This window comes from Passer domesticus, unplaced genomic scaffold, assembly GCF_036417665.1.
Source record: "Passer domesticus isolate bPasDom1 unplaced genomic scaffold, bPasDom1.hap1 HAP1_SCAFFOLD_104, whole genome shotgun sequence".
In the NCBI taxonomy this organism is placed as follows: domain Eukaryota; kingdom Metazoa; phylum Chordata; class Aves; order Passeriformes; family Passeridae; genus Passer; species Passer domesticus.
In genome coordinates this window covers 78,943-105,122 of record NW_026989905.1, presented here as the reverse complement: position 1 = coordinate 105,122, position 26,180 = coordinate 78,943, and the positions used below count along the sequence as shown (strand labels likewise).

Sequence of the window (26,180 nt, the reverse complement as noted above, 5' to 3'; positions counted from 1 at the left end):
TGTTTTCCTCAGGACCAATTTCAAGTCTTTATTGTCTCTGCTGCCTATAGTCCATTCACTTTCCTCATCTGGGGGTTGTACTGGACCCTTCACTGGACTTGCATGTGTCCACCCCCGCTCCTTTGTTCTTCCTGTGGTGTTTGTTGTAAGCAGCACCTGGAAGGGGCCCTCAAAGCGAGCAGTGAGTGGAGAGGTTTTCCATGATTTAATCAATACCCGGTCTCCTGGGTTAATACTACGTATTTTACAGTTCAGTGGGGAAGTTTGGGGAAGGTGTCCCTTTTCCCTTAGTTCTTCCAGGGTTGCTGTTACTGTTTCTAAGTATTTTTGCATTGTCATGCCCCCTTCTAGATGTTCCCTGGTACTGTACAGGGTAAGCAAGAAAGGCAGCCCAAGCAGCATTTCATAAGGAGAGACCCCTAGATCTGTTCTGGCTCTTGTTCTTATTTGTAATAGGGCTAGATGTAAACATTTGACCCAGTTCTATTGGGTTTCTAAGACCAATTTTGTTAAGATATGCTTTAAGGTTTGATTCACCCTCTCGCCCTTCCCAGAACTCTGAGAGTGCCAAGGGGTGTGTAACTCCCACTTTATTCCCAGGGCCCTGATGACTTGTTGCAGAACACTGGATATAAAGTGGGGGCCACAGTCCAAATCAATAAGATTTACTAGCCCATATCTCAGAAGAATTTCTTCCAAGAGAACTTTTGTCACAGTTTGAGTTTCTTGTGGGGAACACTTCAACCCAGTGGGTTAGGTGGTTAACTATGACCAATAGGTGTTTATACCCTGGGGCTGGAGTTAATTCAGTAAAATCAACCTGAATATTCTGGAAAGGTCTTATGGCTAATTTCCTCCCTCCTGGAGTTGTTTTTCACATTACCTTTTTGTTGACTTTTTGGCAGGTTAGACATTCTCCTGTGATGGATCTGGCCATTTCATATATTCCTGTCCCCATGCAATATTTCAGGAAATGATCATATATTCATTGTGTTCCCCAGTGAGTTAATTGGTATATCTCTTCCATCACTTTCCTGGTTATTATTCAGTTGAATATTTATCATCCATCTGGGGTCCAGCACTTTCCATCCCCTGTTTTTACTGCTCCCATTTGCTCTATTTCTTTTAGCTCCTTGTCCTTGAAAACTGGAACCCCCTCTTCCTTTATTTTCCCCTGGTCTTTTTTTACCCTTAGGACTATGACTGAGTCCAGCATTTCAAAGGCTGCTTTTTTGGCTGCCCGGTCTGCTAATTTGTTTCCTTGGATTTCAGGGGTATCCCCTTTTTAGTAGCCTTTAATATGGACTGTGGCAATTTCTTTTGGTCCTCTGAGGGATTCAAGTGCTTCCCTATCAGACTTTCATGTGCCTGATTTTTCCCCTTTGAGTTAAGGTATGCCCTCTCTGGCCAGATTTTTCCAAAGGTATGAGCTATCCCAAAGGCATATTGAGAATCCATGGAGATTGTCCCTATACCATCTAATAAATCAAAACCTCTCTTTAGGGCATATACCTCGCAGTTTGTGCAGAGCAATTTGAGGGTAATTTCCCTTTTTCTTTGTTTTCCTCTGCTTCAATAATGGCGTATCCTGATGCCCATTTTCCCATTACTGTTTGGGAGGATCCATCTATATACTGGATCCTTCCATATGGTAAGGGGTCTTCTTCTAGCTCTTCTCTTACATTTGTTTGCATCTCAATTAGCTCTATACAATTATGATCTAAATTTTCCATTTTTGGTTCCCCGGTTAAGAATTGAGCAGGGTTTCAACCTTTTGAGGTGACAGTCTCTAGATTCTTGACATTCATCAGGGTTATTTCATACCTCAGGATTCAGCTGTGTGTTAGCCACTGAGGAGTTTTTGGCTTAACACTGTCCTCAAATAATGGGATGTGTGTACTGAAATCCTTCCATTTAATGTAGGATTTGGAGTGTCTTCTAATAAGGTAGCTGTGGCTGCCACAGCTTGAATAGAGGCTGGCCACCCTCTTGCAACCACATCCAATAATTTTGACAGATAAGCCACCAGCTTCCTGCTTCCCCCCCAGCCTTGGGTTATCACTCCATATGCTATCCATTCATTAACATTAACAAACAGATCAAATGGTTTTCTTCAATTAGGCAGACTCAAAACTGGGGTTTTCGTCAATCGAGCCTTTAAGTCTTGGAACCGTTCGGTATCCTCCAGAGTCCAGACTACAGGTTCTGTGCTTGTTAATTTTTCATACAAAAATTTTACAGCTTGAGTATACTGATCAATCCATAATATACAAGAGCCCATTAGACCTATTATCTTTCTTAGTAAAAGTTAGTAATTTCTCCACCTTCACTTTGTGGGAAATTGTGGGGGCAAAAAAGTTCCAAGCAAAACAGGGCTCAGCTCAACTACAGCCCTCAGGTTTTGCATAGAGGATCTATTTAAAAAGCAGTGAAACATCATCCCAGCTGTAACTTTCTGTTGTTAAGGGATGCTTCAAAAAAAAGATGCAGAGTGTACTTCAAAGTGGTCCTTAGATGAAAAATTACCCCATTTTGGAGCAAGCTTTAGATACTACAACGATGAATTTAATAACCTATCCTTTACTAGTCAAAACAAGAATTTGTTATCAAGATTCCTGCACAATTACCTTGGTTTACAAAATTCAAGATCCTTTATGCTTCCGTGCACCATCACTGACAACATCCAGACAATAAAAACCATGTTCCCAACTCCCCAGTGGCTGGTTTTTCATGTGAACCATAAATAAAGATTATTAAAAGGGAAAAAATCATTGAAGAGGATATATATTTAGAGAAACCTGCAGGAAAATAGGGGCAATATCAATTGTTTTGACTACAAAATCCACTAAATTATACACATTGTATACAAACATGGAGAGAGATATTAAATAAAAAGAAATTTTAATAAAAAGCACAGCTTATTGTTGGTTCTCTTTTTCCAAAGAAAGGTTCACTTCTTGAAAGCTGTGAGAGACATGTGATTTCTTACCCATTTATAGGGCTAGCTTTGAATTTTTATGTGTTAGACAGTAACTCTTCTGTAACTTTCACACACACGGAAAAAAAATATATTTAGTTCCCCAAAACAACGACTTCAAACAAGTTTGCAACCACTCAATACATTCCACACAAAGTGCACACATGGTCAGACTTCCATTTCTCTACAGTTCTGGCCCAGATCAAAAAAAAAAGCAAAACATGCACTGAAATCTGTCAAAGTTTCATCCGAGTTGAAGTACAATTGTGCCGAGTTGCTGCCCGAGGTTTTTTCTCTACTCCCGCGGGCGGGGGAGGAGGCTGCACCGGCCGAGCTGTGGCACAGCAGCTGACAGCCGGGGGGCACTGCCCAGATGCACCGGGGGCGTCCGGGCAGCGCCTCAGCAGGAGGCAGCAGTGATCAGCAAGAAGGCGAAGTAGAAAAGAGGGACCCGAATCAGGGCAAAGTCCAGAGTGCTTTAATGTCTCCAGGGAACGCCAGCCGAGTCGGGACCACGAGGCAGGGGTACAGCCGATTAGAAAGGGACGGAACATAGAACATTTCAACCAATGAGAGAGAACTTGGGAGGGAACAAACTCGTGACAAATATGCCGGCTCGCCAATAGGGAATGCGACAGGGAGGGACCCTTGTTCCCGATCCAGTCACCCACCGAGGAGGGGAGAACTTTCTGGAAATAGGGAAGGGGACAGTGGCTGATGGACAGGAACTCAGGGAGGGATTGACAGAGGGTAACCAGGGGAACAGGGGTGGAGACAAAAAACTGACACTCTCAAAAGGAGGGGTTGCCAGGGGGGGTGGGGGGGGGGAACCCTAGGACCGAACCGTTATAACTTTAGGGGGAAACGGAAGAAACCAAATGAACCCTGCACCACAACACAATTGCAATAGTCATCAGATATTTAAAGATATTTAAAAGTCATATGCAGTACACAGTTACTTCTTAATTATTTTGTGGAAGATTGCTGATATATTCACTTGATCTTATTTAAGTTAATCCAAATTACAGTGCACTGATTGTATGCTATAATGTGTATCATTGAAAATATTTCTGAAAAACCTCTGATTTAAAAACAATTTCATCTGGTTTTAAAATGCTTTCACAAAAATGTACACCATGTCCTTGGCTAACAACAACAGTTAAAAGGCATAAAGAAACTGATAACTTTTTTATTATCTATGTGCCCATGAAACAAAAGTGCAGGACATCTGGAACAAGCTGGATACTATCTGAACCTGGGGTTTGGATAAACCCCTCATAGCAAGTGAAGGCACATGAAAACCATGGACCTAAAGACATACCATACTCTGAAATTTTCCAAAATGTTGACGTTGAGAGCTGCATTACAGCCACATACACTGCTTAAAATTCAACAGTCTATGATAAAAAGATGACTTACACTAAGAAAATTTACTCTTCATGGTAAAACCACAAGTGTTTAATTCCTTAAAATTTACTCTTCATGACAAAACCACAAGTGTTTCATTGACCATATTCTTTGGCTGTGGGTACTTGTCCTTTACCTCTCCTAAAGTTTGTCCCAGCTACCTTCCACAAACTACTACCCCATCATCCCCACCACACAGAGGCAGCCCAGTTGCCCACTGCTAAATAGATATTTATACATAGACAACACGAGGAGAAAGGCCAGTCCACATGCTGTGGTTCTTGTTTCCATGTGAAGTTTAATATGATGATGGTTTCCATTTTTAGAGGGCAATTTTCTGAACTGATAGGCAGATCTGAATCATCTGTAAATAACAGTGTCTTCAGCTTGGCATCAGCTCTCTTCTCTGCAGCACTAACCTTTGTTCTTGTCCTAATGACTTCTCAGCCATAGTTTTCCCCAGACTCTAATAATGCTAAATTTAGATCACAACAGATATTTTTTATTATATTCTCTGGCATCTTTGCACTACAACCATTGCCTTACATTAGCTGCACTTTTTTAGCTCCACTGCTTTTACTCCCATAGCTCTTTTTCCAAGAGTGCTCTAACAACTAATTATGTGAGCTAACAGATAAGAAAAAAGTACTTATTTTTTTCAGACCTTCATGTGAATATAATCATATTGTTAAGTAGATTTTACCTACTTTCATCCACATATTTATTTTGAAAAGTAACTGAAATGGGATAGTTTAGTCTTCATTATCAGACAGGATCAAAAACTTAAATACAGCAGATTTTTATTTTAGACTGGAAAATAAAATTTAAAAAAAGGCAAAAAACCCAGCAACAACAACCCAACATGGGAATAAGAAAACACTGGAAATCAAAAATACTCCATAGGCAAATGTAGTGAACCTTAGGAGTTTTTGACACATATTAAATTGTTAAAAAAAATTAAAAAAAGCTTGACCAAAACATTGTTTCCAATTTGTGGAATTAAGTCAGATGCAAAGAGCACTGAAGTCCAAGCTTCTTTTTGACATACTTCAAGGGGCTCTGAATTAGACTGTAAGTAATAACCTGCTTCAACTTTAGTTTCATGTTATTTTGTACATTTAAGCTATTCAACATCCACAATTCTTTGATAATGACAGTTACGCTTTCTTAGGAATGACTGATTTTTAGTCGACATCTGTGTTCCTTCCTAAACCTACCACAGTAAAAGAACTACTTTTCAGCTTGGTCTAACTGGACAATTTTTTTGAGAAAATTATGTAACACAGGCCCAGCATGGAATTCTTTTAACATGAGAGGCCTAAAAATAAGCAAAGTCTTCAGACTTTACAAGGTCCCCTGGGTGCTGTGGTGGGGGGAACAATCATCACTGATGACCTGTAGTAAGACCTGAGCCTACTCAAGCCCATAAACCTGTTGATGGACCTGTTCCCATTTCTCCTCTTCCCACCACAGCCATGCCTGACATGGACAAAGTCCCAGCCAGCACCCACAAGGACACCGTCCCCAAGTGAGGGGAGTGGGGCACGCAGAACTCACCGATTGTGAGGTCACGGGCACATCTCCAGGGAGGCCTGAGGTATAACCGTTGCTGTACATCAACATTGCACTCAGAGCTGAGGACAGGATCCCGAGAGGGAGCTTGCCCAAGGCTGCTGAGCGAGTTTTGGTGTCTCTGAGGCATCTCTCTTCACTCAAGGAAGGATTGGAAGGCTTTGTCAGGAGGAGAAAGGCCGGCAGTGCTGTGGCACAGACCGTCCAGGCATTCCTCCGTACCCACAATGGTGCAGCAGAACGCTGCTAAGAAGCGTCCCCCTGGCAAGGAGCGAGGTGAGAGCCAAGTCTCCCTCCCCACAGATGGCAGAGGGGGAGCGGCCAAGAGCAGCAGAAAGGGGAAACAGGAGATCCACAGAATCACCCCAGAGTAGAGGCCCTCCTCTCATGGGCCAGAGGAGCCAGGCTGGGCTGTGGGCACCGGCACTTCCCCTGCCCTTTAGCCAGCCAGCAGGGCCTTGGGGACAATGCTGCAGGGACATTTCCTGAGCTCTACAAGGTGCTCACTCCCCCTGCCCTCTCTCTCTCTCCCCAATGCACACCGTGTCACCGGGCAGAGGCAGACGCAGAGAGCGGCAGCTGCCTCTCCGGACATGCCAGACCGGACCAGGCTCGTCGCCGTTCATGGAGACAGCAAGCACAAGACTCGGGCAGCCAGAAAGGAAAACGCATCCGGCTCAACCGCGTGCCACTGCTGCGTGCTGAGACCAGCAGCCCCAGCACCGCCCCTCAGGCGGTGTCAGGGCAGTCCCAGGCCATGGGGCTGGTCACCAGCAGCAGCAGCAGCTTGCCCTGCCGAAAGCAGGGCCTGAAGCGAGGCCACCCACGGGGAGACACGGAGCCTCAGGCACCCAAGAGCCCACTGGCAAAGCGCCGCAGGTTGGAGGATGGTCCAGCCCCTCAGGAGGTGTCAGGGTGGTCCCAGGCCGTGGGGCTGGTCACCAGCAGCAGCTTGCCCTGCCGAAAGCAGGGCCTGAAGCGAGGCCACCCACGGGGAGACACGGATCCTCAGGCACCCAAGAGCCCACTGGCAAAGCGCCGCAGGTTGGAGGATGGTCCAGCCCAGAGTGCTGGTACCACCAGCCAGGTGGCATTGAGGCTGTCCCAGGAATCTCAGTCATCCAGGAAACAAACAGCCCCATACATACCCCCCTGGATCTTGCCCCGCTCCCAATCCGGGCCAATTCGTGTGAGGCACGTCTTGCGGCGGCAGCTGCGAGATAAAAAGCCCTACAGTCGGCCTGAAAACCAGGGCAGGACCAGACGAGCACCCACCCCTGTTGTTTGGCCCCCTCATCCCTCAAAATAAAGTTTTCTGGTTTGTTTGTTTGAACTGGGAGATGCCACATTCTTTTTTCCAGTCGTCTGCAGCTGATCTCCAAATAGGGGCCCCAAGCTCAGTGGGACAAGTGTGTGCCTTCAAGGACTCACCTGTCCCATGGCAACACCCAGCGTCACCATGTCCCCTGGTCTGGAGATACCAAAGGAGCACGGGGATTTTGCAAGCATTCCTGGCTGAGGCAGCCTCAGTGGGAGGGCACAGCTCTGCCTGCTGCAGGTGCCCAGGAGGGAAAATCATGGATGCAGTAGGATTATTCCCCTCCCAACCCAGCCCAGGCACAGTTCAATCTACCACTGCTGCCACTGGGGTTGCACGTACCAGCCTGGAGAGTAACTGGAATAAGAGAGAGTAACTTCCCAGCATCAGTGCAGCTGATGCTGGGAAGGTAAAACTAAACCCAGTCCCGCCCCCAGTAAAAATACACTGCACCTGAAAAAAAATAGCCAGCACCCTCCTGTTCTCTGCAAATGGGACCAAAAATTTCAAAAGCATTAAAAAAATTAACCAGGCTTTGGAGCAGTTACAGGTCAGACTACATGAGGCTGGAAAAGATTGTACAGGTGACAGTTCTCAGAGGAAAATTAGCAGGAAATCCCTTCTTTCTGCTATTAAAATCTCAGGCTGTTGCCATGAGACACTCAAGCCACAAGAAAAGTACTTCAGCACCAGCATCCAACTGAGCACCTGTTTGATCCACTTCAGTGGAAAGCCATCACTTTGCCAGCAGAATTCCTCCTCTGGGTTACACACAACATATTTTTTTCTATCTGGGAGTGCCACTGGATTTTTTTACCTAGCATTTAATATTAAATTGTGGAAGTATTTTAAATTAAAAGGGAATGAAAAGATGGACCCACGAGATGGGACAGGAGGAAGCCGGGCAGCCCTTTAAAGAGGGAGATGCTAAGCTGTACATCCAGGAGAGCTCCTCTGAGCACAGAGCAGCCACAGAGCACACCTGACCAAAACATTTCTAGTTCACCTGTGTCCTTATAAATGGGAAAAGAACAAAACAGTGGCAGGAAAGGAGGCAGAAGTCAACTGTGAAAGTTTCATTCACAACACATGATACTCAAAATCAGAATGAAGGCCTATCAAGGAACACCAATAGCTATGAAAATATAGGTAAGCAGCACAGACAGGTGCTATGTATGTCCCTTCTGCTTCCCAGCCTCAATGCAGACTCAGTTTCAGGATGCAGCGGCATCCCAGGAAGCTGCAAATGCTCAGGAGTGCAGTGGCTTGTGCCTCACTGATAACCACTTGGAAAAACATACTGTTTCATATAAATTAGAGGAAACCTAGGAATCTAGCCTAAATCAAGTTCTAGGCAAGACCCCAACCAACATAAAATATGGAGAGGCACAAAAGTGCCTCCATTTTCCACTCCACCTCCCTTGAACTCAGCAAGAACTAATCCCCAAACCTCACAGCCGGAGGCAAATGCAGTTGGTTGGGAGAGGAAATCTAAAGTCTCCTTGCGAGGCAGCTCTCCAAGGCTGAGCCCCAGGAGAGGCAGCTCCCGCAGCACGTGTGCAGGTGGCACAAAAACAACCTGTGTGCCATGACCAGCAGGACAGTGCCAGCCAAAGGGCTGCCTGAGGACGGCCACCGATGGTTTCACTGCCAGCCCTGGCTGAGGGGAAACCTGGACACAGGACAAGGCAGAGAGGGGCCAAATGTTCTACTCCTTCTCAAAACAAGTTGCTGTTTTTGTTTCCAAGCCTAGCACTCTTTGGATCTAATTCAATTTGAAGAGGGAAATGAGGAGTAAGCAAAATTCTTGGACAGCAGGCTGGTTTGTTCAGCTAGCTGGGGCTGCAAGCCATGCGTGAAAAGCAATGTCAGGTGCTAAAGCAAATCTCTGTGTCCTTCAACAGCAACAAGAGAAGTGTGAACAAGACAGAGAATATACCTATTTTAGGAATGTAATTGTTTTACAGGAAACACACCAACACCCAGTGTTCTTCTAATCTTGCTTTTTAATACTCAGCGCTTGTAAATTTCTTCAATCTGGGAAGTCCAAGATTTCATCTGATAGCATAAATATTTGTTCCGCACCATTTGGGTTTTTTTTTTTTAATTCTTAATGTTTATATAAATATCACTTAGCGAACACTGGACCTGTGAAGAATTAAGGAAATATGCCTTTAACTACTCTGTGTAGGTCACCTGCAACAAATTTCATGGCAGAGGAGCTTCTGGAAGCCCCTGGTTTACCATCACTACCAAAACTTGGTAGTGATCTTCCAGAGACCCAACACGGAGAGGCCAAACAACTGTTACTGGTCTCAAAACAAAAAGAAAATTGCTCCATGGAGCTTAAGAGAGCATGCTGTCTTGGCATTAATTCCTACCAAGTCTGCTGACAGTACAGGGCAGTAAATAATGCAGATTTCTAATTTATACCTCTTCAAGCACAGCCTAAAAATAGGAAAGACTCCTATAACAAAGAATCCTCCATTGAGTGCTCAAGAAGGAATTCTTACATCTTCTTCAAGACCACACATAAACCAGGTGGAATCAGTTCTGAAGTCAGATTTTAATAGCTCTGAGAGAGATTTTCTTTCACAGTTGCATTATTGAAGCCATGTAAACTCCTGGAATCCATATCATCTTCTAACTATAAGCTGCAGAGATTAAATTTCTCACTGTGTGGAGAAATACCTGATTCAGTTTGTTTTGAATCTGCTGCCTGTCAACTTTTTTTGATCTTGTCAAAGGCTGTCTGGGGAGAACGTTGTCAAGACAATTTTTGTGAAATCTACATGAGAATCTGAGGAGATTACTACACAGCTTGGATGCTAGAGGAACTTCTGCAAATAGGTTACAGGGTATTTATTTAACTGATTCAGAACTTTGCTTCAGCTGGCAATAGTTCAAAAATTTTATTTTCTAGTGTCTTTTGGTGGCCCACATTAAAAAACAAAAAAATCCACAAAACAAAAAAAAACCAAAGAACAAGTTCTGTCCTTTTCCAATTTCAAACAGATATTCTTTTTCTTTACCCATGAATTATGACAAAGCAAGTGACGTTCAAAGTCAGCATTCAGAAAGAGCCCTGAGAAGAGACTAGATGTATGCCAATTCCCTCTTGCTATTCAGCTGATTTTATATACTAGCTTTCTGTGTCTCTAGCTTTTTATATGATCTCTGTTACTACAGCCACTTCCAAATCTTGGTAAAAGTTAGTAATTTCTCCACCTTCACTTTGTGGGAAATTGTGGGGGCAAAAAAGTAGCATTGTTTAGTCCAAGTTCAAGCAGAAAAACAGAAATTCAGAAATACATTCTGACCCTTGGCCAGTTTTAATTTTTATTTAACAGCACCCACAAGGACACCGTCCCCAAGTGAGGGGAGTGGGGCACGCAGAACTCACCGATTGTGAGGTCACGGGCACATCTCCAGGGAGGCCTGAGGTATAACCGTTGCTGTACATCAACATTGCACTCAGAGCTGAGGACAGGATCCCGAGAGGGAGCTTGCCCAAGGCTGCTGAGCGAGTTTTGGTGTCTCTGAGGCATCTCTCTTCACTCAAGGAAGGATTGGAAGGCTTTGTCAGGAGGAGAAAGGCCGGCAGTGCTGTGGCACAGACCGTCCAGGCATTCCTCCGTACCCACAATGGTGCAGCAGAACGCTGCTAAGAAGCGTCCCCCTGGCAAGGAGCGAGGTGAGAGCCAAGTCTCCCTCCCCACAGATGGCAGAGGGGGAGCGGCCAAGAGCAGCAGAAAGGGGAAACAGGAGATCCACAGAATCACCCCAGAGTAGAGGCCCTCCTCTCATGGGCCAGAGGAGCCAGGCTGGGCTGTGGGCACCGGCACTTCCCCTGCCCTTTAGCCAGCCAGCAGGGCCTTGGGGACAATGCTGCAGGGACATTTCCTGAGCTCTACAAGGTGCTCACTCCCCCTGCCCCCTCTCTCTCTCCCCAATGCACACCGTGTCACTGGGCAGAGGCAGACGCAGAGAGCGGCAGCTGCCTCTCCGGACATGCCAGGCCGGACCAGGCTCGTCGCCGTTCATGGAGACAGCAAGCACAAGACTCGGGCAGCCAGAAAGGAAAACGCATCCGGCTCAACCGCGTGCCACTGCTGCATGCTGAGACCAGCAGCCCCAGAACCGCCCCTCAGGCGGTGTCAGGGCAGTCCCAGGCCGTGGGGCTGGTCACCAGCAGCAGCAGCAGCTTGCCCTGCCGAAAGCAGGGCCTGAAGCGAGGCCACCCACGGGGAGACACGGAGCCTCAGGCACCCAAGAGCCCACTGGCAAAGCGCCGCAGGTTGGAGGATGGTCCAGCCCCTCAGGAGGTGTCAGGGTGGTCCCAGGCCGTGGGGCTGGTCACCAGCAGCAGCTTGCCCTGCCGAAAGCAGGGCCTGAAGCGAGGCCACCCACGGGGAGACACGGATCCTCAGGCACCCAAGAGCCCACTGGCAAAGCGCCGCAGGTTGGAGGATAGTCCAGCCCAGAGTGCTGGTACCACCAGCCAGGTGGCATTGAGGCTGTCCCAGGAATCTCATTCATCCAGGAAACAAACAGCCCCATACATACCCCCCTGGATCTTGCCCCGCTCCCAATCCGGGCCAATTCGTGTGAGGCACGTCTTGCGGCGGCAGCTGCGAGATAAAAAGCCCTACAGTCGGCCTGAAAACCAGGGCAGGACCAGACGAGCACCCACCCCTGTTGTTTGGCCCCCTCATCCCTCAAAATAAAGTTTTCTGGTTTGTTTGTTTGAACTGGGAGATGCCACATTCTTGTTTCCAGTCGTCTGCAGCTGATCTCCAAATAGGGGCCCCAAGCTCAGTGGGACAAGTGTGTGCCTTCAAGGACTCACCTGTCCCATGGCAACACCCAGCGTCACCACGTTCCATGGCAACACCCAGTCTCACCATGTCCCCTGGTCTGGAGATACCAGCCCTGCTTCTGCCAGGGAAAAAACAGAACTGTGCAAAAGGAGCACGGGGATTTTGCAAGCATTCCTGGCTGAGGCAGCCTCAGTGGGAGGGCACAGCTCTGCCTGCTGCAGGTGCCCAGGAGGGAAAATCATGGATGCAGTAGGATTATTCCCCTCCCAACCCAGCCCAGGCACAGTTCAATCTACCACTGCTGCCACTGGGGTTGCACGTACCAGCCTGGAGAGTAACTGGAATAAGAGAGAGTAACTTCCCAGCATCAGTGCAGCTGATGCTGGGAAGGTAAAACTAAAGCCAGTCCCGCCCCCAGTAAAAATACACTGCACCTGAAAAAAAATAGCCAGCACCCTCCTGTTCTCTGCAAATGGGACCAAAAATTTCAAAAGCATTAAAAAAATTAACCAGGCTTTGGAGCAGTTACAGGTCAGACTACATGAGGCTGGAAAAGATTGTACAGGTGACAGTTCTCAGAGGAAAATTAGCAGGAAATCCCTTCTTTCTGCTATTAAAATCTCAGGCTGTTGCCATGAGACACTCAAACCACAAGAAAAGTACTTCAGCACCAGCATCCAACTGAGCACCTGTTTGATCCACTTCAGTGGAAAGCCATCACTTTGCCAGCAGAATTCCTCCTCTGGGTTACACACAACATATTTTTTTCTATCTGGGAGTGCCACTGGATTTTTTTACCTAGCATTTAATATTAAATTGTGGAAGTATTTTAAATTAAAAGGGAATGAAAAGATGGACCCACGACATGGGACAGGAGGAAGCCGGGCAGCCCTTTAAAGAGGGAGATGCTAAGCTGTACATCCAGGAGAGCTCCTCTGAGCACAGAGCAGCCACAGAGCACATCTGACCACAACATTTCTAGTTCACCTGTGTCCTTATAAATGGGAAAAGAACAAAACAGTGGCAGGAAAGGAGGCAGAAGTCAACTGTGAAAGTTTCATTCACAACACATGATTCTCTGCAAGATGCACTGGAGAAGTGCATGGGGTAAGAGTTCTGCAAGTGCCAGGCTCTTCTGCAGCAGAAAAGGTCTAAAAAAATCAAAATTCTAGCAAGCAAAATAAATCCATCCTTTAGGGCTTGTAAATACTCCGATGAATCTCAGTTACTTTGGGACAAAAACACAGGGCAAACTTTCCCAAGTATGGTTTCATGACAAAATTCCCATTTGTCTGCTCCTGTTTGTCGGAGAAGACAAGGTTACAAGCTGCCCGGCTCAAGAAGGAAAGGAGGATCTACACTTCCCTGTCATATTTTCCTACTGACAAAGGATTTAAGACAGAGAATTTGGGTAAATGGAAGGATAAGACTGGAGTACGGATGAAGTTTCACATCTAAGATACTTCACTTGCTGAAATAGAAGCACTTTTGTTGTACATGGATCTCCTTGCTAAACCTCTTTGTCTACAAACTCCCTTCCTCCATGGCAGAACTGAGCAAGCTCCATGTGTCAGAGCTTCGAGTTAAAAGCTCTATGATGAGTTAGTTTTAATGGATCCATTTCCAGTCCGTGGGGTTGCTGTCATGAGGAGCTCAGGTGGCTTTTTGTTGAGATCAAAATCAATGAGCCATTTGTCCCAGCTCCACCTGTCCTGAGGCAGCACTGGCTCCACTGTGCCATTTCTAATGAAAATTGAACCTCCTAAAGAAGCCAGGCCAAAATCACAAGAGAGTAGTCACAAAAATTAATTTCGGCAGTTTACTGGGTATTGATCTAACAGCTACCACCTTCCCAAAGTCAAGGCAACAGTTAACAAGGCTCTTTGCTCTGTAAACGGCCTTTCAATTGGTAGTGTTTCATACCCATGCAGAAAAACAAAAAGCCACTTCCACTGTAGAAACATGAGCTGCAGCTATGCAGTAAGTTGTGCTCAGTAGCTGACCTGCTGCTTTAGTTTTGGGGCAGGAGATACTGCCATAAAATTTCACAAGGAAACTATCAAGTATCTAAACTATGCAGCATTATGTTATTTTCTACCTCCAGTATTGCCAGCACATAGCTTAAGGAAGACAGGTATTTACCAGCCACCATAGATGAAAAAATTAGAATGAAAAATGGCTTTTAAGGAAATCAGAGTGATGGCCACCAGTCATTTTCCAGCTTTGCAGGATTTTGGTTCACAGTCAATCTAAACAAGCCTGCATATGTCTAGCAAGAAGGAAATCACAGAAACATTTCATAGATTGTAGCAGTTTGTTTGGGGGGGGGGTTCCCCGGGGAGTCCCCGGAGGGCCCCCTGGGCTGTGAGTTCGCTGGCAGCAGCAGGCACGCAAGGAGACTCCACACGGCTTCTGAGGGTGCTGATTAGATGAGGGTTTATTGGGGGTCCCAGCCCCGGGAGTAACATGGTTTCAGAGGGAGAAGGGGGAAAGGCAAAAGGAAGGGGGAGAGAGGGCGAGCCTAGGGGAGAGATGGGCCATGAGAGAATCTGGTCTTCCTCGCACAGCTTAAGAGGGAAATTCAAAGTGGGCACGAAATAAGATTTGGGCCAATGGGATTGCAGATTCATGGGACTTCAGGGGAGGAACACAGCTTGGAATAAATCATACATTTTTGAGGGGTACATTTTCAAGATAGAGCATACCATTTGAATGAAATGCAACACCACAATAGATTAATATGATAGATGATAGATAGATAGATAGATAGATAGATAGATAGATAGATAGATAGATAGATAGATTGACAAGGAAAATAGAGATATATGGATGCACTTGCCTGTATAACTTTGTATAGAAAAGGATGGGGAAGTGAGAGGTTATTCTTTTCCACACATGGGAAACTGTCTTTTTCCCAGAAAAATCAGCTTCCTTCTTCAGTGACCACCAGGGTATCTGAAGACCCCACCAAGAAGGCCCTGTGATGCCATTGGCCTGTGCATCCAGCAAGTCAAGAAAGTAAGGCCTGCCTCTTAATACTACAGTGGTGTTAAAGAGGTTTATTCTCGGTTTTTGGTACCAAGAGGAACAAACTGAAGCCACTTGCCATAAAATGCCTGCACAAGCACCAGTGCAAATCACAGCCAAAGGAAGGATGAAGCCAAGGTGTCCCACAACCACAGCCAAAGCGGCCAGAGATCCTCCTTCAACCCTGGCTGCATTGAAGCCCCACTGACTGCCAAGAAGAAAAGCACCCTACTGAGAGCAAGCAAACTTAACCCTCTGGCAGGACACAAATTCAGAGGGAAAAAAATTTTAAAATCCCCACACCACCAGACACACTTCCCAGTGAGAAGGGTTGGAACACTCTGCCCCTCAGCACTTCCCTGGCAGGCAGGTTCCCAAAGGTGCTGGGAGCTAAGCTGTGCCCTGCGAAGGAACAGAGCCAGCCTCCCTTCAGTGGGAGAAGGCGCGGCCTCAGCTGTAGCCCCGGGTGCCTGCGGTGGCCCAGGGCACGGCCATGGCTGTCAATGTGTTGGGCTGCAGCACAGGGCAGGCCGGAGCTCAGCAGCCTCAGCAGAGCCCAGGGCCGCGGCCCTTCCCTGCCGGGGCCCGAGCCTGGCCCGGCCCGGCCCGGCCTGAGCAGCCCGGACTGGCCCAGGGGATGGGCTGCGCCCGCCCGCTGTGCCCACAGGCTGGGCCCAAGCCTTTGCAAGAGGCTTTCTCCCAGCTTGGCAAAACCTCGGCCAAGTGTCCCTGTGCTGTGCTGAGAAGAGTAAAAAACCCCTCAAATTTAACCCTGCTGCCCACCGCATGAGGGATCCCTGCACACCTTAGGAGAGGCCATCAATACTCCTTTGTGCCTCATGAGGGATCCCTGCACCCCTCAGCAGGGACACCAAAATATCCCTTTGAGCCTCTTCAGGTCCAGGCCCAGATGATGCCACGGAAGGAAATGTGCCCTCAGCCCAGGGACGCTCAGCATGGGCTCCCCCATCCCCTCGGGGCCCCGCCGCTGGGCACAGCAGCCCCTGCCTGGCTCCTGCCTGCCCACACCGTGGCCATCCACGGCTGCTCCTGGGCATGGAGCTCAGCCAGTGCTGGTGCCGGGTGGGCTTTGTTGGTGCTACCAACCGGACATAGCTGTGAAAACTCTAATTCTTTATTTAAACATAAAATGTGGGACAAGCCCTGCCCTGCCAGGCAAGGGCTGCCCACCTTCAGTCCTGGCGGGGGAACAGGACCAGGGGGCTCAGGGGCAGAGGGTCTCGTTGAGGAGGGGTGGGTTTTGGGACGGCCGCATGGCGGGGATGCAGCCACGGCAGGGCAGATAGGGGCAGAAGGGAAGAGCTGGGATAAACTGCCAGGTTGTCATTGCCTCTGTTTTTAGGTTTGTCTTCTGAAGATACACGCGAGCACCTGTGAATAGAGGTGGTGGCTGAGGCCCCAGCTGCCAGTGGCACACAGGGAGCCTCCTGCACAGCAGGGCCCATAACTGGCAAGGCTCCCCAGCACGGCTGGAGCTGCTGGCACAGCTGGGCCCAGCTGGACAGCTGCCCCTCAAGGCCCCGGCCAGCAGGGCACGGCTCTGGGCAGGGTCCCTGGCCAGGAGCGGGCCCCAGAGCGCCACTGCCTTTCAAGGGCAACCTCGGCCCTGCTCTTTCTCCTCCCCACCTCCCTCTGCCTCTGCCCCGTGCCCCTGGGGCTGCTCTTGGCCAGGCAGCCTCAGTGGGAGCCAGCTCTGGCTGCAGCCCCAGCGGGGCCCTCAGGACAAGGCCCAGCAATTGAGAGGCCAATGGAAGCACTGGGCAGCAGCAGAACCCTCAGGAGAGTTATTTGGACTATCATGGACTGGCCACAACTCCACTGCAGCCTCAATGGGAATGTTCCCTGTCCACGTTAGACTTTCAAAAGAAGCTGTTGGAGGGGGAGAGCACAAAACACTCACTGTTTTCTGTTCCAAGAATACCAGATTCTAATGCAGCACAATATGAAGACAAGCTCCAAATAAAGCACGCCTGCCAGAAACCCTAGCCAGCAGCCTGTTCCCTGACAGAAACCACTTCCGAGGCCATCCTGGGCATTGGGAACAGGTCTTGTGGTGCCAGCTGCATCTGTAGGAGCAATGGGAAGCGTGAGCCCGTGCTGTGCTGCACTGCTGAGCTGGCAGCACGGTGGATACGGGCAGGACGTTCTCTGTTTCCCCCAGAGCTGGGGCCTGCAGGCACCTTGCCGGCCCTTGGCACAGGCTGTGCCAGCCAACAAAGCCCAGCAGGCCGGGAGGAGAGCCCGGGGCAACGCAGCTGCTTGGGCAGTGGCTGCTGCCAGGGACACGGGCCAAAGCCATCCCTGAGCAGCCACTGCCAGCCCTGGCCCTCCCTGCCCCGTGACAGCTCCCCCAGCCCCAGGGGACAGGCTCAGGCCCTGTCAGGAGCCAGCGCAGCCCCTGCCCAGTCGGGAGCCAGGGCTGGCTCTGGCCCTGGGCTGGCGGCAGGGCTCCCGCTCGGGGCTGCTCCTGTGCCTTGGGCCTCTGGGCACTCAGGGCCAGCTCCGCAGCAGCTGCAGCGCCAGGGACGTTGCTGCACCAGTCCCGTTTCCCCGGGGCTCTGAACCAGCTCCAGAGGCCTGGAAGCCGAGGCGCCTCCAGCTTTGGCTGCTGCCGGGCTGGGCAAGGGCAGGCCCTGGGGGAAGAGCTGCTGCCACACAGCCCCGGCCAGGGCTGAGCCCGGCACAGCAATTACCTGCTGTGCCTGTGCCCCTGTCTGCCATCGCCTTCCTTCCTGCAGCAGGGGCTGGCACCGAAGATGGAGTACATCCTTCAAGAAATGCCACCTTCCACTGAAGCACTATGTCCATCTCTTGACAAAGGAAGGGAGACAGCTGCATCAGATGGGGCTGTTTCCCACTTGGGTGGTGGCATCAGAGGTAATATTTGTGAAATTTATGGAGCAGGAAAATGGCCAGGTTACAGTGGCATGATGAGAGCACTTCCACCACCAAACAGCCACCCTTTTCCTAATCTGCAGGGCTGGATATAGTGGGGGATCTCAGGGTGTGTTACAGTTAGGGCATGGCCTGTCAGCTGATGCCCAATAACTTCCTACAGAGGCTGGGCAGAAGCTGCAGCCAGGCCAGGCTGGGAAACAGCCCTGCAGGGCGTGAAAGCAGCAGCGGGGCAGCGAGGCTGCCATGGATCCCTTCCCGCTGTGCCAGGCACGGCCTGTCCAGATGTGCAGCCAAAGCCCCCGGCTGCTGACTCCCAGGGGAAGCATGAGGGAAATGCACCCACCTTCTCTTGCCTGCAGGGGTTCCTTCTGCTCTTGCCTCATCTGTTTGGATGGTTCCAGGGATATCTTATCTGTTGTATCTTGGATTTTCCCTGTTGGAGTACCTTAGAGAAAAATAGTTCCATTTCCCAGGAATGGATCCCAGAAAAGCAGGGCTCAGCCTGTGGGGTCAGCAGGGACACACTACTCACCCCTGAGATGGGAGCTGGGCTTGAGTGCAGCATCCAAGGTAGCAGCTGGAGAAGCTGGAGAAGTCTTCCCTGTAGACACATCTGTAACACAACAGCCACAGAAGCTTCTGTCACCTGGTGCCTGCCCGCTTGTCTACAATTCTTCCTTGGTGGCACACTGAGAACATACCTGCAGGAGGCTCCAAGGGCTTCAAAACTTTCTTCATCCAAGCTGATGGAGAAGCCTTCCCAGCACCCTCATCTACAATGCAGCACAGATGAGAACATTTTCCAGTGTGTGCTGGGATCTCTTTCTGCCCCACGGAACTGGGCACTGCCAGGGAGTCGGGTAAGGCCATGGGAGCCAGATGTGAATAGACATGGCCAAAGCTGCCCAGGGGCCTGGGGAGCTCTGGGCTGGCTCCTGGTCACTCTCCACACTCTTTCCCTGCCCTCAGCAACATCCCTGGGAGGGGTGGCTGCAGCAGTGCAGGGACCTGGAACTCTCCCCCTCACACACAGAAGAAATCCTTCCTAAAGCATGGGGGAAAACTGCAGCAGGCAGTGCCACAGCTATCCATCCTGCCCTCCCTCTGTCCCTCCTGCCCTCCTTCTGTGGGGAAACCCCCCAGATCCCAAGGGCAAACAGCCAGGCCCTCTCAGGACACACTGGAGCCTTGCTCTCCCCCTCTGTCCTTTCCCCACCGTGGGCACCCAGTGCAGTCACTCCCAGGTTTCAGGACATGTCTCCCATGGAGGGACCCCAGCAGGACTGCTCAGTGCCCTGAGCCTGCTCGGGATAATTCCCCTGGGCTGTGCTGCTCTAGTCCAGGCTGTGCCCGCACTGCCAAACAGCAGAGAGGGCAGCTCAAGCCTCAGCAGGGCTCAGGCCCAGAGGCACAGCAATTACCTCCTGTGCCTGTGCCTGGCATGGCCTCCCTTCCTGGAGCTGAGGCTGGCATGCAACCACTGCTTCCTCCGGGAAATGCTTCTTTCTCCGCAGGCTCTCCTTTCATTTCTGGAGAATGGAAAAGAGACAGCTGGATCAGATGAAAACATTCCTGACTGGGAATGGGGAAGGGGACAATTTCAGGAGGCATCACTTGTGAAAGGAATGCATAAGGATCAGAAAACACCCAGGATTTTGGGACAACCCAAGGCTGCTTCCTTCCCCAAACAGCCCCAACATCTGATCTGCCTGGGCACCAGGAAATTGCAGGGCATCTGAGGGTGGGCATGGCCTGTGGTGCAATTGGGGCTGTCTGCCAGCTGATGCCAAATGCCTTCCTGCAGAGGCTGGGCAGAAGCTGCAGCCAGGCCAGGCTGGGAAACAGCCCTGCAGGGCGTGAAAGCAGCAGCGGGGCAGCGAGGCTGCCATGGATCCCTTCCTGCTGTGCCGGGCACGGCGTGTCCAGATGTGCAGCCAAAGCTCCTGGCTGCTGAGTCCCAGGAGCAGCATGAGGGAAATGCACCCACCTTGTCTTCTCTGCAGACATTCCTTCAGCATTTGCCACATGATTTCTAATGGGTCCTGGAATTTCCTGCCTGCCATGTCTTTGGTCTCTCCTGTCAGAGGACCTTAAGAGAAAGTAGTTCCATTTCCCAGGAATGGACCCCACAAAAGCAGGGCTCAGCCTGAGGGGTCAGCAGGGACACACTACTCACCCCTGCCATGGGAGCTGGCCTTTTGTGCAGCATCCAAGGTAGGAGTTGGTGAGGTCGTCCCTGCAGACACGCCTGTAACACAACAGCCACAGAACCTTCTGTCACCTGGTTCTTACCAGTCAGTCAAACATTACGCCTTGGTGGGACAGTGAGAACATACCTGCAGAATGCTCAGAGGGCTTCACAACTTCAGAGCGCCAGGCTAATGGAGAATCCTTCCCAGCATCCCAGTCTGGAAGCAAACCAAGATGAGAACTGTTTCCATTGTGTGCCAGGGCTGGCTCTGGCCCTGGGCTGGCGGCAGGGCTCCCGCTCGGGGCTGCTCCTGTGCCTTGGGCCTCTGGGCACTCAGGGCCAGCTCCGCAGCAGCTGCAGCGCCAGGGACGTTGCTGCACCAGTCCCGTTTCCCCGGGGCTCTGAACCAGCTCCAGAGGCCTGGAAGCCGAGGCGCCTCCAGCTTTGGCTGCTGCCGGGCCGAGCAAGGGCAGGCCCTGGGGGAAGAGCTGCTGCCACACAGCCCCGGCCAGGGCTGAGCCCGGCACAGCAATTACCTGCTGTGCCTGTGCCCGTGTCTGCCATCGCCTTCCTTCCTGCAGCAGGGGCTCGCACTGAAGATGGAGTACATCCTTCAAGAAATGCCACCTTCCACTGAAGCACTATGTCCATCTCTTGACAAAGGAAGGGAGACAGCTGCATCAGATGGGGCTGTTTCCCACTTGGGTGGTGGCATCAGAGGTAATATTTGTGAAATTTATGGAGCAGGAAAATGGCCAGGTTACAGTGGCATGATGAGAGCACTTCCACCACCAAACAGCCACCCTTTTCCTAATCTGCAGGGCTGGATATAGTGGGGGATCTCAGGGTGTGTTACAGTTAGGGCATGGCCTGTCAGCTGATGCCCAATAACTTCCTACAGAGGCTGGGCAGAAGCTGCAGCCAGGCCAGGCTGGGAAACAGCCCTGCAGGGCGTGAAAGCAGCAGCGGGGCAGCGAGGCTGCCATGGATCCCTTCCCACTGTGCCAGGCACGGCGTGTCCAGATGTGCAGCCAAAGCCCCCGGCTGCTGACTCCCAGGGGAAGCATGAGGGAAATGCACCCACCTTCTCTTGCCTGCAGGGGTTCCTTCTGCTCTTGCCTCATCTGTTTGGATGGTTCCAGGGATATCTTATCTGTTGTATCTTGGATTTTCCCTGTTGGAGTACCTTAGAGAAAAATAGTTCCATTTCCCAGGAATGGATCCCAGAAAAGCAGGGCTCAGCCTGTGGGGTCAGCAGGGACACACTACTCACCCCTGAGATGGGAGCTGGGCTTGAGTGCAGCATCCAAGGTAGCAGCTGGAGAAGCTGGAGAAGTCTTCCCTGTAGACACATCTGTAACACAACAGCCACAGAAGCTTCTGTCACCTGGTGCCTGCCCGCTTGTCTACAATTCTTCCTTGGTGGCACACTGAGAACATACCTGCAGGAGGCTCCAAGGGCTTCAAAACTTTCTTCATCCAAGCTGATGGAGAAGCCTTCCCAGCACCCTCATCTACAATGCAGCACAGATGAGAACATTTTCCAGTGTGTGCTGGGATCTCTTTCTGCCCCAGGGAACTGGGCACTGCCAGGGAGTCGGGTAAGGCCATGGGAGCCAGATGTGAATAGACATGGCCAAAGCTGCCCAGGGGCCTGGGGAGCTCTGGGCTGGCTCCTGGTCACTCTCCACACTCTTTCCCTGCCCTCAGCAACATCCCTGGGAGGGGTGGCTGCAGCAGTGCAGGGACCTGGGACTCTCCCCCTCACACACAGAAGAAATCCTCCCTAAAGCATGGGGGAAAACTGCAGCAGGCAGTGCCACAGCTATCCATCCTGCCCTCCCTCTGTCCCTCCTGCCCTCCTTCTGTGGGGAAACCCCCCAGATCCCAAGGGCAAACAGCCAGGCCCTCTCAGGACACACTGGAGCCTTGCTCTCCCCCTCTGTCCTTTCCCCACCGTGGGCACCCCGTGCAGTCACTCCCAGGTTTCAGGACATGTCTCCCTTGGAGGGACCCCAGCAGGACTGCTCAGTGCCCTGAGCCTGCTCGGGATAATTCCCCTGGGCTGTGCTGCTCTAGTCCAGGCTGTGCCCGCACTGCCAAACAGCAGAGAGGGCAGCTCAAGCCTCAGCAGGGCTCAGGCCCAGAGGCACAGCAATTACCTCCTGTGCCTGTGCCTGGCATGGCCTCCCTTCCTGGAGCTGAGGCTGGCATGCAACCACTGCTTCCTCCGGGAAATGCTTCTTTCTCCGCAGGCTCTCCTTTCATTTCTGGAGAATGGAAAAGAGACAGCTGGATCAGATGAAAACATTCCTGACTGGGAATGGGGAAGGGGACAATTTCAGGAGGCATCACTTGTGAAAGGAATGCATAAGGATCAGAAAACACCCAGGATTTTGGGACAACCCAAGGCTGCTTCCTTCCCCAAACAGCCCCAACATTTGATCTGCCTGGGCACCAGGAAATTGCAGGGCATCTGAGGGTGGGCATGGCCTGTGGTGCAATTGGGGCTGTCTGCCAGCTGATGCCAAATGCCTTCCTGCAGAGGCTGGGCAGAAGCTGCAGCCAGGCCAGGCTGGCAAACAGCCCTGCAGGGTGTGAAAGCAGCAGCGGGGCAGCGAGGGTGCCATGGATCCCTTCCAGCTGTGCCGGGCACGGCGTGTCCAGATGTGCAGCCAAAGCCCCCGGCTGCTGAGTCCCAGGAGCAGCATGAGGGAAATGCACCCACCTTGTCTTCTCTGCAGACATTCCTTCAGCATTTGCCACATGATTTCTAATGGGTCCTGGAATTTCCTGCCTGCCATGTCTTTGGTCTCTCCTGTCAGAGGACCTTAAGAGAAAGTAGTTCCATTTCCCAGGAATGGACCCCACAAAAGCAGGGCTCAGCCTGAGGGGTCAGCAGGGACACACTACTCACCCCTGCCATGGGAGCTGGCCTTTTGTGCAGCATCCAAGGTAGGAGTTGGTGAGGTCGTCCCTGCAGACACGCCTGTAACACAACAGCCACAGAAGCTTCTGTCACCTGGTTCTTACCAGTCAGTCAAACATTACGCCTTGGTGGAACAGTGAGAACATACCTGCAGAATGCTCAGAGGGCTTCACAACTTCAGAGCGCCAGGCTAATGGAGAATCCTTCCCAGCCTCCCAGTCTGGAAGCAAACCAAGATGAGAACTGTTTCCATTGTGTGCCAGGGCTGGCTCTGGCCCTGGGCTGGCGGCAGGGCTCCCGCTCGGGGCTGCTCCTGTGCCTTGGGCCTCTGGGCACTCAGGGCCAGCTCCGCAGCAGCTGCAGCGCCAGGGACGTTGCTGCACCAGTCCCGTTTCCCCGGGGCTCTGAACCAGCTCCAGAGGCCTGGAAGCCGAGGCGCCTCCAGCTTTGGCTGCTGCCGGGCTGGGCAAGGGCAGGCCCTGGGGGAAGAGCTGCTGCCACACAGCCCCGGCCAGGGCTGAGCCCGGCACAGCAATTACCTGCTGTGCCTGTGCCCCTGTCTGCCATCGCCTTCCTTCCTGCAGCAGGGGCTGGCACCGAAGATGGAGTACATCCTTCAAGAAATGCCACCTTCCACTGAAGCACTATGTCCATCTCTTGACAAAGGAAGGGAGACAGCTGCATCAGATGGGGCTGTTTCCCACTTGGGTGGTGGCATCAGAGGTAATATTTGTGAAATTTATGGAGCAGGAAAATGGCCAGGTTACAGTGGCATGATGAGAGCACTTCCACCACCAAACAGCCACCCTTTTCCTAATCTGCAGGGCTGGATATAGTGGGGGATCTCAGGGTGTGTTACAGTTAGGGCATGGCCTGTCAGCTGATGCCCAATAACTTCCTACAGAGGCTGGGCAGAAGCTGCAGCCAGGCCAGGCTGGGAAACAGCCCTGCAGGGCGTGAAAGCAGCAGCGGGGCAGCGAGGCTGCCATGGATCCCTTCCCGCTGTGCCAGGCACGGCCTGTCCAGATGTGCAGCCAAAGCCCCCGGCTGCTGACTCCCAGGGGAAGCATGAGGGAAATGCACCCACCTTCTCTTGCCTGCAGGGGTTCCTTCTGCTCTTGCCTCATCTGTTTGGATGGTTCCAGGGATATCTTATCTGTTGTATCTTGGATTTTCCCTGTTGGAGTACCTTAGAGAAAAATAGTTCCATTTCCCAGGAATGGATCCCAGAAAAGCAGGGCTCAGCCTGTGGGGTCAGCAGGGACACACTACTCACCCCTGAGATGGGAGCTGGGCTTGAGTGCAGCATCCAAGGTAGCAGCTGGAGAAGCTGGAGAAGTCTTCCCTGTAGACACATCTGTAACACAACAGCCACAGAAGCTTCTGTCACCTGGTGCCTGCCCGCTTGTCTACAATTCTTCCTTGGTGGCACACTGAGAACATACCTGCAGGAGGCTCCAAGGGCTTCAAAACTTTCTTCATCCAAGCTGATGGAGAAGCCTTCCCAGCACCCTCATCTACAATGCAGCACAGATGAGAACATTTTCCAGTGTGTGCTGGGATCTCTTTCTGCCCCAGGGAACTGGGCACTGCCAGGGAGTCGGGTAAGGCCATGGGAGCCAGATGTGAATAGACATGGCCAAAGCTGCCCAGGGGCCTGGGGAGCTCTGGGCTGGCTCCTGGTCACTCTCCACACTCTTTCCCTGCCCTCAGCAACATCCCTGGGAGGGGTGGCTGCAGCAGTGCAGGGACCTGGAACTCTCCCCCTCACACACAGAAGAAATCCTCCCTAAAGCATGGGGGAAAACTGCAGCAGGCAGTGCCACAGCTATCCATCCTGCCCTCCCTCTGTCCCTCCTGCCCTCCTTCTGTGGGGAAACCCCCCAGATCCCAAGGGCAAACAGCCAGGCCCTCTCAGGACACACTGGAGCCTTGCTCTCCCCCTCTGTCCTTTCCCCACCGTGGGCACCCAGTGCAGTCACTCCCAGGTTTCAGGACATGTCTCCCATGGAGGGACCCCAGCAGGACTGCTCAGTGCCCTGAGCCTGCTCGGGATAATTCCCCTGGGCTGTGCTGCTCTAGTCCAGGCTGTGCCCGCACTGCCAAACAGCAGAGAGGGCAGCTCAAGCCTCAGCAGGGCTCAGGCCCAGAGGCACAGCAATTACCTCCTGTGCCTGTGCCTGGCATGGCCTCCCTTCCTGGAGCTGAGGCTGGCATGCAACCACTGCTTCCTCCGGGAAATGCTTCTTTCTCCGCAGGCTCTCCTTTCATTTCTGGAGAATGGAAAAGAGACAGCTGGATCAGATGAAAACATTCCTGACTGGGAATGGGGAAGGGGACAATTTCAGGAGGCATCACTTGTGAAAGGAATGCATAAGGATCAGAAAACACCCAGGATTTTGGGACAACCCAAGGCTGCTTCCTTCCCCAAACAGCCCCAACATCTGATCTGCCTGGGCACCAGGAAATTGCAGGGCATCTGAGGGTGGGCATGGCCTGTGGTGCAATTGGGGCTGTCTGCCAGCTGATGCCAAATGCCTTCCTGCAGAGGCTGGGCAGAAGCTGCAGCCAGGCCAGGCTGGGAAACAGCCCTGCAGGGCGTGAAAGCAACAGCGGGGCAGCGAGGCTGCCATGGATCCCTTCCTGCTGTGCCGGGCACGGCGTGTCCAGATGTGCAGCCAAAGCTCCTGGCTGCTGAGTCCCAGGAGCAGCATGAGGGAAATGCACCCACCTTGTCTTCTCTGCAGACATTCCTTCAGCATTTGCCACATGATTTCTAATGGGTCCTGGAATTTCCTGCCTGCCATGTCTTTGGTCTCTCCTGTCAGAGGACCTTAAGAGAAAGTAGTTCCATTTCCCAGGAATGGACCCCACAAAAGCAGGGCTCAGCCTGAGGGGTCAGCAGGGACACACTACTCACCCCTGCCATGGGAGCTGGCCTTTTGTGCAGCATCCAAGGTAGGAGTTGGTGAGGTCGTCCCTGCAGACACGCCTGTAACACAACAGCCACAGAAGCTTCT

General features: G+C 51.4%; 1 protein-coding gene across 1 annotated transcript in view; it reads right to left on the bottom strand.

Moving 5' to 3' along the window:
* LOC135291699 (uncharacterized) overlaps positions 1–26,180 on the bottom strand; it is a 74,430-nt gene that overhangs the window by 43,677 nt on the left and 4,573 nt on the right. The window contains exons 12-33 of the mRNA XM_064405949.1: positions 26,081–26,152; positions 25,892–25,993; positions 25,326–25,433; positions 24,606–24,677; positions 24,437–24,517; positions 24,248–24,349; positions 23,700–23,816; positions 23,309–23,380; positions 23,149–23,220; positions 22,960–23,061; positions 22,394–22,501; positions 21,674–21,745; positions 21,505–21,585; positions 21,316–21,405; positions 20,768–20,884; positions 20,377–20,448; positions 20,217–20,288; positions 20,028–20,129; positions 19,462–19,569; positions 18,742–18,813; positions 18,573–18,653; positions 18,384–18,485 (exon numbers count right to left, since the gene is read on the bottom strand). Coding sequence (XP_064262019.1) covers positions 18,384–18,485; positions 18,573–18,653; positions 18,742–18,813; positions 19,462–19,569; positions 20,028–20,129; positions 20,217–20,288; positions 20,377–20,448; positions 20,768–20,884; positions 21,316–21,405; positions 21,505–21,585; positions 21,674–21,745; positions 22,394–22,501; positions 22,960–23,061; positions 23,149–23,220; positions 23,309–23,380; positions 23,700–23,816; positions 24,248–24,349; positions 24,437–24,517; positions 24,606–24,677; positions 25,326–25,433; positions 25,892–25,993; positions 26,081–26,152 — 1,977 coding nt within the window. The remainder of the gene's footprint in view (positions 1–18,383; positions 18,486–18,572; positions 18,654–18,741; positions 18,814–19,461; positions 19,570–20,027; positions 20,130–20,216; positions 20,289–20,376; positions 20,449–20,767; positions 20,885–21,315; positions 21,406–21,504; positions 21,586–21,673; positions 21,746–22,393; positions 22,502–22,959; positions 23,062–23,148; positions 23,221–23,308; positions 23,381–23,699; positions 23,817–24,247; positions 24,350–24,436; positions 24,518–24,605; positions 24,678–25,325; positions 25,434–25,891; positions 25,994–26,080; positions 26,153–26,180) is intronic.